The 12,714-nt window shown below is 44.9% G+C and overlaps 1 protein-coding gene across 1 annotated transcript in view; it reads left to right on the plus strand.

The window, feature by feature from the left end:
• Positions 1 to 12,714, plus strand: part of RYR3 (ryanodine receptor 3) — a 524,410-nt gene that overhangs the window by 450,687 nt on the left and 61,009 nt on the right. The window contains exons 66-67 of the mRNA XM_081795893.1: positions 4,091 to 4,411; positions 6,719 to 6,959. Coding sequence (XP_081652019.1) covers positions 4,091 to 4,411; positions 6,719 to 6,959 — 562 coding nt within the window. The remainder of the gene's footprint in view (positions 1 to 4,090; positions 4,412 to 6,718; positions 6,960 to 12,714) is intronic.

The following is a 12,714-nucleotide window of genomic DNA, read 5'->3' on the forward strand; positions in this document are numbered from 1 at the left end:
AACCACTAAGCAGGCTTTGGTAATGTTGAGAAAGAGCTGTGACCTCTGTAGGCAGGTGCCAGGTAAAGTGTTCCTCCCCGGCTCCAAAGGGATATGGGCCCACTCATGAGAGTGCTAGGTGTTTGATCTGCCCCAACTGGGATTCAGGAAGTCCTGTGTTTCTGTTTGACCAGGGTGTAGAGCTATGCCTCGGGAAATAGGCCTTCTCCGCTCTTCAGCTCATAGACGTACAGTAGAGGGTAAAATCAGAACTTGACAAAGATGGGGGAAACCCTGAATGGGCTCTGGTAAGCAAGGGAATGACTCTGTCCCGTTGTTCTTCTCAAGGGCAATTAGAAACCTGTTCCTTCTTATTTTAAATACTTGACCTTTATTTAGTAAGACATATCCATAAATAAAAAATAAATATAAATCATTGCATACTCCACAGGGAGAAAAAGAGAGAAGGGTGTGATTAGAGATGACACAGTTTTTCATCCATCAGTGACACACTGTGGGATGTGTCCCAGTCCCCTGAGTCCATGTTTTCCATCATTCAGTTAATCAACAGAGGGAATGCTGACCAGTGCGGCTCTTGAAAAGTAGAGCATACATGAATATGTATTCTGGGATAATCAGGTTAGCCTGGAGCGAGAGAATGACTGAAGGCTTGATGGACCCTAAGAAAGCAGACTTCATTCATTATACAAAGTGAGTGGCCCCGAGGGACCAAGGTGGGGGAGGAATGTATAGGGTGACAAACGATGTGAGCCTTTGGTTTAGAAATATGAGCTGATTTTTCAAGGCTTCAGTCAATGGGACATCTCTATTGATGGACAGTTGGTGTTTTGCCAGCACTTCCTCATATTAGTAACTCTTCTGTAAGACCCTGGAGCATTTTCTGATTCATCCAGAAATTAAGATAGGCCTAGAAAAGGTGAATACTAGTATCTTCTAGGTATTCAAAGCTAGATAAACCTTTGGTTATGGGCGGCAGTGGTCCATTAATCAGATTATCAAACAAGATACCCTAGTCACCAGCCAGTTTATTTCCATGCCCTTATTGGAGCAGTCGTCCAGAGAGAGCGGTGGCCCAGGTCCCGTGTGAGATGTCTGTTTACACAAAGAGGTGGTGCTCTCCCATGCCGCCTTATGAAAGAGCTGCCTGGTGGAGAAAATCTGACTTGAGAAGCTAACTCAGAATGCTTAGTAAAACAAAGATTGCTGGATGCTACCCCTAAAGTTTCTAACTCAGGAGATCGGGACTGACAAGTTTCCAGATGCTGCTGGTGGGACAACCCCACTTTGAGAACCACTGATCTAGAGATGAAAGGGAAGTATATTCTAATGATAACTCCAACAGTCTCGTGCCTGATTCTTTTTTTCCTAAGTTTATTTATTCATTTTGAGAGAGACAAAGACGGTGTGGGTTGGGAGGGGCAGAGAGAGAGGAAGACGGAGAATCCCAAGCATGCTCCAGGCTGTCGGCACGGAACCCAATGTGGGCTTGAACTCACAAACCGTGAGGTCATGACCTGAGCCAAAACCAAGAGTCAGTCGGACACTTGGCCAACTGAGCCACCCAGGCACCCCTTGTGTCTGATTCTAATAGGACCGAGCCGAGGCTGTTTTTCAGCAGCGTTCATTCTTTGGGTTTGTTATGTGGCATTAGGAGTATAAAACACCATCTGAGTCACAAACGTTTCTTTCACTCAAGGGCCAATTACATATAAATAACTTTTAAAGGTCATTATAATGATGCCAGTGCAGCACCCTCAAGCAACTCTTTTCTTAGGTAGGGGAAGAAAGTGTCCATGGTGATGTATTGTCTGTGTGACATTTAAACACAAACCCTGAGCTGCCTTAATTATAATGTTACGGCCAATAGTTGTAAACTTCACTTGCATCTGTGGCAGTTGGCACTGTTCTACGTGCAGAGTTTCAAGATAAAAAGCTTGACTTCCTGGTCTCTAACTTCTTGTGTATGTAAAATTACAACTTGACTTCCCGGTCTCTAACTTCTTGTATATGTAAAATTACTTTGTGAGGCTCCTCCAGACCCCCATGTTGATGTCACCCCGGTGGCTGTTCTGCTGCAGTGTCCACAGACTAGACTTCTTCTCTGCACATGACCACCACTGGCAGTAAGCCATGTCTGACCCTTATAATTCCCTTCCCTTGCAAATCACAGGAGTGTCACATTCTCTGGCTCTCATGCTACTAATCCTTTTGAAGTGTCTGGATTTTTTTTTTAATTTTTTTAATTATTTATTTATTTATTTTGAGAGAGCGAGCAGGCAAGTGCAAGTGGGGGAGAGAGAGGCAGAGAGAGAGGCAGAGAGAGGATCCCAAGCCGGCTCTGCACTGTCAGCACACAGCCCGACCCCAGGCTCCATCCCAGGAACCATGGGACCATGACCTGAGCCAAAATCAAGAGTCAGAGGCTTAACCACTGAGCCACCCAGGGGCCCAGAATTGTCTGGATTTTAAAGGACATTGGTCCCCTTAGGACTTTCAAGGAAGAGAGATGTTTAGCCACAGTGATAGCAGCAAAAAGTCGTCACTAAGCAAAGAGTGCTAGGAACTCATGGGGCCTCCTCCATAGCAGGGAGGCTCCTGCGTATCATTTGCTTTGCAACAGTCCATGCCATCCAATAGACTCACTTGTCTCAGGTGCAGATTTAGTGTCTCCAACGATGGCCAGCATTGTCCTATATCTCTGCTCCGAAAAGTACAATCAAGGAAGAAATCAAAATGGTTCCTTTCAACTGACCAGTATTTCTAAAGGCCACAGAATTTGTCTGACCTCTCTTACTCATTAACCCTTCAGTTCCTATATACCTAAATGATAGAGAAGGGAGACTTCCAGCCAGCGGTAACCGCAATGGCAAAGGGCCTGCAGGCATAACTCAATTCACAAAAGATAAGACTTTATTTGAAGTCTTCCACTTTGTCTTTTGAAATTCATGAGAACGTGGCATTTTTCTCCAAGCATCAAAAATAATTTCCTCGACTCATCTAGTGGGACTGATGTTCCAGAAAAGTGCTCCCCGTTTTCCTGTGGCTTCTCAGATTCCCTCGCCCCTGTGGTGCCTGATGCTTTGGCCGCAGTGTGAGAAGCTTGGCTTGTGGGTGGAGTCTGCATAGGATGTGTGTCCTGGGTCCAGGTGAAGTAGGCAGATGGGGGGCAGGGGAGGAGACAGAGCTGTGGGCTTGCTCTGCTTTCAGAGTCCCTGCTAATCTTCTCACCCTTTAAGAACCTCAGGATGCTTCCAGTCTCTCCTTGTCTGCCCTGTAGAACAGGATGGATATCCCCTGGCTGCTTCTGTTTTTGATTCTTGTATCTGACACCCTTCCTCAATTTCACATTGAACTCCATCTGTTGCCACATCATCCTGTCTGTCCGCATTCAGTGAAGTGACCTCAGTCTTCAGTGTGAGGAAAAGGTGGGGCTTAATCACTCTTCCTCACATAGAAGCCTTCAGAAACAAAAAGGTTTAAGCATGACAGGAAGTCTTGGCACAGGTCATCAATAACTTCTGTTGGAAATGCAGAAATTAATTCAAATACAATCTCCCCCACCACCACCACCAAATTTCAACCTATGGAAGGTAATGTTATCTCTGGTCCAGCTGAAGGAATATTTGATGAGAGGGGTTTCTTTTCCTTTTCTAACCAGTACAGAGATCCAGATGACTGAACTCTACATGTTTTCAACTAAACACAGATTAGTTGCTTTTCTCCTTCTAGTATTGTCTTTTGTGCTATGCATGCAGTAGGGCAGAGAGGGAGATGTCAAGAGACTGGCTTTATCTCAGAGAAGTCTTAGGAAATGTCCCTCATCTGTCTGTGATGCTCCTTTGGCATTAAGTTGAAGTGTTCTATCCTGAGTATGGCATCTGGGAAGATAATCCAGCCTCTGGAGGCCACCATCTTTACACAAACACCTGAGGACAGAAACTCCCCCATATCCAGTGCTCACTCATCTGGAGCTCGAGGGTGGAAACTTAATGTCTCAAGACCAAAGGAAGGGTGGGGAAGACAGGGAAGTTTGCATTATTTGTGCTTTTGAATTACTGTCCCTGTATTCTTCCTGTACCCTCTTGGTCAGTTCTGGGGATGCCAGACACAGTGGAAGAGATGTGTCCTGACATCCCTCAGCTGGAAGGCCTGATGAAGGAAATCAGCGACCTGGCCGAGTCAGGGGCCCGGTACACGGAGATGCCCCACGTCATCGAGGTGATCTTGCCCATGCTGTGCAACTACCTGTCCTACTGGTGGGAGCGGGGGCCAGAGCACCTGCCCCCCAGCACGGGGCCCTGGTGCACCAAGGTCACCTCTGAACACCTCAGTGTCATCCTGGGAAACATTCTGAAAATCATCAACAACAACCTGGGCATCGACGAGGCATCCTGGATGAAGCGCATCGCAGGTACCACAAATGCCTCTTTTCCCCAGCACAAGGCCAGGGTGCCTGTGTTTTCTTTTCATCTTAGTCCATCTTTAAACTAGTCTCCCTCCCCATCTTAGCTATTTAACAGTAAAAAGGTTTTCCCCTGGAGAGCTTCCTAGAGCAAATGCCTCTTGCCCACCCCTCACCTAAGCCAAGTCCCTCGAATCTCCAGGAAGCCCTTCTCGATACACTCTGCCTGACTCAGATGTTCATTGCTTTATTTGCTTTTGGTACTTAAGACTCCCGTTTGCTCTTACAGTAATAATTGTGGATATTTTCCTGGTAAGTGATTCTGTGTGTTTTGTACATGTAGAAAACTCACTCCCATCTGAGCTGTACTCAGATTGCTAGCATTTGTATTTCACGTTATGCTTTCTAAGACACTCTCTAATTTAGCTTCACAGCAGCATCACTTTGGGATTTTTGTTTATTATATCTGTGTCCCCCTAGAACTGCTTGCATGCAATAGGCTTTTAATGAATTTTGTTAGCTGATTTTCTGTTCCTAAAGCAAGCTCAAAAAAAAAAGGAAAGGCTTGGAAAATGAATAACCATACTTCCCACAGTCAGGAAACCATGAATATTTAGTGTCCTCTTGTCAAAGCAAAGTCTGAGGAGACAGAAGCCAAGGGGAAGCCATTGCCTTTCATCAACCTACAGTGTAGACAGCTCCATGGTGGCATTTTCACCCATGCCATCCCCTGGATCAGGAGACACAGTGACTGGGCCAAAGGGAGCTATTAACCCAACCTTAGATATTTATCTTCCCAGGCAAATGAGAAGGTATTCCTCTGCAAGACCAAGGAAGAAAAGTTCCTACCCCCTTCCTGTCTCTGAAATGAACCGAGACTGGAATTATCAATATTATAGGTGCCCATAGCTACTAGATGGTGCAGGGTTCTGTGAACAATATAAGTAAATAAAGTTGAGGTTCCTTTCTGACCCATTAGCCCAAGAGCATTGTCAACCCCAAGGCAATTTGTTGAGAAGCTCTAATTTGTAATTCATGAGGGATTCAGGGACAGAAGCAGGCGGAAGGACAGGCTCCTTCAGCTCCCTAGAGGTGCAGAGAGGAAAGATGTCACAGCACAAGGGGTGCTGGTGGCAGTTGAACTTGACTTGTTACTCCACAGGGGTATCCATATCTCAGGCCACTTAATTGCTGGCACCAAAAAAAAAAAAGTGATTTTAAGTTGTAACCCCATCTCACCCACATCTGGAATAGCCATTCTGATTACGGGTCCAAAGCAGAAGTAACCCTCCGGGCAGGGCAAGGTATAGAATGTGAATGGCTCTCAAAGCGCTGAGTTTCGGCTTCTTGGTTGATGCATCTCAGCAAAAGCTGCCTTCGTCTCCTTTTTCTGCAATGGTCATTTTTGTGAAAGTGAAAAATAAGGCAGATTTAAAAGAAAAAGTGTAGGTTATTTCCGATTGAAACGCCCTAAGCTAAAGAAACCTTGAAATACACAAAACATACACCATGCACATTGGCATTGGTTCTTGACTCTTATTAATTTTATTTCACTTATTTCTTTTATAATTACTCTGATTCTGATCTTTATGATGAATTGGATCAAGAGGATATTCCATTTAAGGGAAAGGGTACGACACATAAGTTTTATCTTGCTCTTTAAGAGGCCCAGAATCACAGTCCCAAGTTCCACTGATTACTGTATCTGCTCTTTGACTTCTGGTGGCCACCCCAGCCTCTCCCTCCATTCATTATACCAGATAATTGGTTGATCTAGCTTCCTCAGGACCCAGAGGAGCCCCCCAGGCAGCAAGTTGGCAGTTTTCAAACATTAGAGAGTGAGAACTGTGGGTGGATTAATATATTTTTAACAGGAGTTTCTTCTATAAAATAACCAGAAAGCATAGCACTGAGTGCCTACTTTTGGCTCAGCACAGAGCTGGTTATTAGGGGGAACAGGCTCCATTCAAGGAATTGGTAATATTGTTAGTAAGCCCAAACCAGGATGAACGTGCTAAGACTATGATAAGGAGCTAAGAGGTGTGGCAAACAGCAGGCATGCCTGAGAAGGTCAGGGGTGGCAGGGGCTCCCTGTGGCCTGGACAAGCAGAACAGGAATAGGGACCTTGTCCTGTGGCTCCATTCCCCACCTGTGGCTTCCTGAGAGCAAGCGGGCCACTAAGGAAGGGAACAAGAGTCAGGGGCTATCTTGAGTTGATGGATTGTCACAGCCTCACCTTTCAGGATCACCTCTTTCCTTTTATTAATTGTTGTAATGTGTGAAATGAGGGGGAGGCTTTTTGTTTGCAAACACAGTGTATGCCCAGCCAATCATCAGCAAAGCCAGGCCGGACCTGCTGAAAAGCCACTTCATCCCAACTCTGGAGAAGCTGAAGAAAAAGGCTGTGAAGACTGTGCAGGAGGAGGAGCAGCTGAAGGCCGACACCAAAGGAGACACTCAGGAGGCGGAGCTCCTCATCCTGGATGAGTTTGCAGTCCTCTGCAGAGACCTCTACGCCTTCTACCCCATGCTCATCCGCTACGTGGACAACAACAGGTATGTGGGAGACCTGGGGCAGCCTGTCCACAGAGTAGAAAGGTGGTGTGGGGTTGTGTTACAGGTGAGAGAGGGAGTCACGGCTCCTACCCCCACCCACCCCAGCCCCTCCAAGAGAAAATTCCGGGTGTAGGACCTCTGGATTGCGCTTTCCTTGGGCAGCGACTCCATATGGTCAATGACATGGCCACCCCTTCCATCCTCACATGCTACTGTAGCTAAGAAGGAATTGGTCAGATTGGGGCAGAAGTAACTCACTTCTTCCCCTCCGCTGTTCTGTCACATATTCATTCAACAGATATTACTGTATGTCAAGTGCTGTTCTAGGCATTGGCAGACAAGAGTGAACAAAACAAAGATGTCTGGCCTAAGGGCTTTCATTGTGGTAGGAAAGTAAGGCACACAAACAATAAACAAAATAAGTACTTACATACTTAATGATATACTTTACTTAGATAAGTAAATTCTACAAAGCAAGGTTAAGGAGAATTAAGAGTGCCCCAGGTGGGTGGAGTCACAGTTTTAAATAGAATGTTACTGGGGCACTTGGGTAGCTCAGTCAGTTAAGCATCCACCTCTTGATTTCAGCTCAGGTCATGATCTCACAGTTCCTGGGATCAAGCCCCACGTCAGGCTCTGTGCTGACAGCATGGAGCCTGCTTGGGATTCTCTCTCTCCCTCTCTGCTCCTCCCCCGCTCACTGATGTGTTCTCTCTTGCTCGTTCTCAAAATAAATAAACATTTTAAACAGATGATGGATGGATGGATGGATAGATAGATATACTGTTACTGAGAAAGCAATACTTGAGCAAAGAGATGAAGTGGGAAACCATGCAGGTCTGAGAAGGGTTATATTCCCAGGAAGAGGGAACATGTGGAGTAAGCCCTGAGGAAGGAGTATGTTGGGGTGGAGGAGAGTGAGGAGTAGGGAGGAAGGGAAGAGATGTCAGAAAAGCAATATGGGGCCAAGAGTGTAGGCCCTTAGAGGCCAGTGTGAAGACTCTGGCTTTTATTCTGAGAAGGGAAGTTGGTGGACGCTTTAAGCTACTCTGTGATGTGATCAGATTCACTTTTTGAGCACAGCATAGAGGCAAATAGGGGGATGAGGAGACCAGTTGGGAGGTTCACAATGATCCAGTCAAGAGCTGATGGGGGATCCTTAGAGACAGAGCCAGCTACTGGTTGCCAGGTCCTGGGGGGAGGGGGGACCAGGAAGCACCTGCTTAATGGGATTGGGGTTTCCTTTTGGAGTCCTGAAAATGTTCAGAAACTAGATAATGATAGTGGCTGCCCAACCTTATGAATGTACTAAATGTCACTAATGGCAAATTTTGTATTTTACCACAATAAAAAAAGTTTGATGGTTGGAGCCAGGGTTGTAGCAATAAAGGTTGATAGAAGATGGCAGATTCTGAGTCTATTTTGAAGTTAGAGCCCTTAGGACTTCCAAATTGGGAATGAGAGAAGAAAGGAGGGTCAAAGATTATTCTTGCAAATGGAAGAATGGAACGTCCAGCAGTTGAGTAGGAGAAGATTGTGGGTACAGACATTTTTTAAGGGGAATATCTGGAAATCACTTTTGGATATGTTACACTTAGGTTGCCTATTCAATATAAAAATGAAAATGTTGAGTGGGCAGTTGAATATATGTGTCCAGAGTTCAGGAGAGAGTTCTGTTGTAGCCATTGGAATTTGGAAGTCATTAACATATTGGAGAACATGAGACTGGATGAGAGAAAGAATTGTGGGGGGAGAGAAGAGTTCCAAGGACTGAGCCCTTGTGCTCTCCAACATCAAGAGGTCAGGCAGAAGAGGAGGAACTGATGGCAGAGGCTGAGGAGGAACAACCCATGAGACAGGAGGAAACCCAACAGAATGGTATGTCCTGGGTGCCAACTTCACAGACCGTCTCCAGGAGGGAAGAATGATGAGTGAAGGTCATTGGTGATCTTGACAAGAGCAGTTGGAATGGAGAGATGAAGTAAAGCCTCTTTGGAGTAAGTTGGAAGAAAATGGGAGAAAAAGACTTGGAGAGAGAAGTACAGACAATTTGTTCAAAGAATTTTACTACAAAGAGGAACAGAAAAACAGGATGCTAACTAGAGGTAGAAGTAAGGTCAAAAGAAGAGTTTTTAAGATGGGAGACTTGTCAGCTTGTTTCTTCATTAGTGGGAATGATCTAGTAGAGAAGGGGAAATTTATCTTGTAAGAGTGAGAGAGATAATTTCTAACGCAACGTTCTCTACACAGGCAAGGGTCAGCATTAGATGGTTTATCCACAACAACAAGTGGGGGGGCAGGGAGTGTAGGTGCTGATGCTGGCAGATACACACACACACACACACACACACACACACACACACTATGTCTGGGGTCTGTAGGAGTCCTTTCCTGATAGCTTCCATTTTCTCAGTAAAGTAGGAAGCAGGATCATCAGCTGATATTGAGGATGGGGAGAAGATGTTTGGAGGTTTGAGGAGTAAAGAGAAAGTGTGTGGTGATAGCCAGTGAGAGGGAGAGAGAGTAGATGGGTCAGAACAGTGTCATGTGATTGCCAGGCAGCATTAAGGGCCCCACCTGAGATCTGTGGTCATGAACTTAAAGTGAGACCCATCACCAGGTTGTCTTTTTCTCCAGCCAGTTCATCCCAGAGCCAGGCCCAGAGTAGGAAAAGCGTTGGATGTAACCAAGGTCGGGGTTTTGCAGTGTGAGTATGACAAAGAGAAATAGGTTAGGGAGTTGAGAGTGTATAGAAGAGAATATTCGTAACGATTGACCATGGAATTTCAGCAGCATGTTGAGGAAGGTGAGGACATGGTGGGGGCTAATGTCTGTGAGCAAGCAGAAGAACAAAGGATTATTAATCCTAGGGGAGAGCAAGGACCAAATGGATTTTTATTATACTGCGCCCTCTTTAAAGTCCTTAACACGTAAATTTGAAAAGGTTTAATTTTAAAATACTCTGTTGTAGATATTGAAAGGACTTAGGACTATTTGGGGGAGCATAGCTAACTTTTGGGTTGGAAGCCATTCTGTCATGGGCAGGCAATAGGTCTGGATATGCCCATTTAGCGTTTATTTTAGAAGGCAAATTGTGCTTATTGTTTAAAATAATTAATTATATTTAGCCTTTCAAAATAAATGCTTTACATTTACTATATACATAATAAAATCCCTTAGCTGTCTGTGGGAAACCTTACTCTCGCAAAACAAACTCTGGTTTGAGGATCATCGTTTTCGTCATTTCCGATGGTATAATGACATTAGCAGTTTAGAGAGGGAATTTGTCAGAGTGTGAGGTAAAAACAAAAATGAAAGCAGAGTAAGGTTGCTCCTGGAATAGCTCTTTAATTGCATTTGTCACTGTTGACAATCAAACTCAAGATAGAGTGTGTTCTCCTTACACACTGTTTGACAGTTGCTAAAAATGGCAATGTCAGAGAGTCTTTGAGATCATCATTAATTCATTCATCCCGATTTTTCAGCCTGTTCTTCACGGAGCACCAGAGAACGTTATGGCCACTGGAGCCTAGCTTAGAAATACTTCCTTCTTAGGTGTATGCCTTTACCTTTGAGTACTTTCTTCACCAGTAGAATTGCTGGCTTGGAATTATGGGAGTGTGGAGTTGGCAGGAAGAAGAGGGGTCACTTCATCTTACCTGTAACCGGATGAATAAATACCCCCTTTCTTTTCTCACAAAACTGTTCCAGTCTCTCATGGCACCTCTTTAAATACTGAAGAGAGCCATCTTGTCCTGTCCTCCTCCCTGTTCTTCCTGGTCACATTAAACCTTTCTACTTTCTTCGGCCCAGTCATGGCCATGTTTCAAGTTTCTTTGCCATTTGGAACACTGTTCTGAACAGAAGCTTCTGTTCATTAATCTTCAGTCCAAAGCTGATACAGAATAAGCAAGAACTCCAGGTATAGTGTGGTCGGAGCTGGGCAAAATAGCTGGCTATCTCCTTGTGCAGGACATATGTCAGCACAGGTTAAACAGATCTCTCCACCAGAGTCAATGGCTTCTCAGCCTCCTTTCTGGCAATCAGGAACACTCGGAACACAAAAATGAGCACCTTTAAACGTGCAGCTTGGGGTGAAAAACCATCTCTCAGACTACAGAAGGGAATCTGAGTAAATGCTGTGCGGTGACTGCCTCGGGCTGTGTCCTCTGCAGGAGGCTTAGGAATAAAGTTGAGATAAGCCCTCAGCTCTAACTCCGACAACCTGACCATGGACATAGGAGCATGGCTTTACTTTCTTTGAAAGCTTGATAACTGGCTTTACTTTCTTCGAAAACCTGATAACTTGTCAGTTTGAAAGTGAAAATCTCACTCTCTTTACTCTTGAAGTCATCCAAGATTTTATTTTGTTCTTGTTTTCTCTTAACATGCTCGGTAATTTCATCCATTGGGGTTGCTTCAGCCATCGCCCCCATTGCCTCTAAAACCAATCTTCTTCCCCACCTACAGCCTAGAATGTTCCACCTGCCTTTTGGCAGCACACAGTGCAGATGATTAAAAAATAAAAAAACCTATATATCAGTTCGGTACCTCCAAAAGGACAGGTGTCTGGATATTGAGAGAGATCTGGATTCTGGGAGACTGGGAGCAGGCAGGAGATGAGCCGGGTTGCCTCATCTGGGGGCAGAAAGGAGAAGGGCAAATAGGAGGAGTAAGGTCAGGATCTTCTATTCACCTGCCAATGCCATTTTCCTCTGATTTGAGAGAGGTAGAGAGTTTGTGTGCCTGGGGAAACATGTAATGAGGTATTCTTCATTCACACCTAGCACTCTAAACCTGAGAGAAGGACCTCACTAGAAATAGAGAGTGAAGATTTGCCTCCTAGAAGAAGAAGGGTATTGAAAACAAAATTTATTCACTTGAAACTGCATTCCTATATGAAGGCGAAGGGATCAGAATCCTTTTCTGTCTCCTGTGAGGGAATATTGACCTCACCTGTTTGCAGAGCCCCTGCTGCCCATATGCCCTGTGGCTGTCCTTTTCCATGGCAGGATGGTATGTGACCCCTCACCTCTTCCCACTCAGGGAATAGTGCACACTTACAAAGCTCATTTCAAGCTAAACACTGAGGAATGAATGGCTGGCAGTTGTGACCAAAGTTGACGTTTGATCCAGAAAAAGCACCTCTGAAAAATCATATGAATGAAATCAGAAAGCATTACCAATCTCAAGCCTCAAGTTTGGATTGCATTTGGCTGCTAATAATGGATACCTGATTACAGTGGCTTAGAGAAATGAGAAGTTAAATCTCTACACATAAAAGAAATCTAAAGGTTTCCAGGGCCAGTATGATTGCTCCTCATCAGAGAGCCTAACTCCTCTGTCTTTCCATACTTAACATTGGCTTCCATCTTTGAAGTTACTTTATGATGCACTGTGCCAATTAGAGTTCAAGCCATCATATTTTCATTCCAGACAGGAAGCATGAAAGCAACAGGGGAAAGGCACAGGCATCCTCAGCTATCCGAGGCATTTTTAGAGAGCTTTTCCAGAAGGTCCATCCAGCAGTTTCCACTTCCATGTCTTTGTTCAGAACTTAGTTACATAGTAGCTATCCCTCAAGGGAGGCTGGGTAACGTGGTCTTCAGCAGGGCACATTGCCACTCTGAATAAAATGGGCTTTTGCTCCTAAGAAGAGGAGGATGAGTTTTGGGTAGGCAACCTATAATGTCTGCCATGTACGGGAAAGACTAGTGAAATAGAACCCAAGAAAGATGAGACAAGAATGTCTATT

Source organism: Panthera onca, chromosome B3, assembly GCF_046562875.1.
Source record: "Panthera onca isolate mPanOnc1 chromosome B3, mPanOnc1 haplotype 2, whole genome shotgun sequence".
In the NCBI taxonomy this organism is placed as follows: Eukaryota; Metazoa; Chordata; class Mammalia; order Carnivora; family Felidae; genus Panthera; species Panthera onca.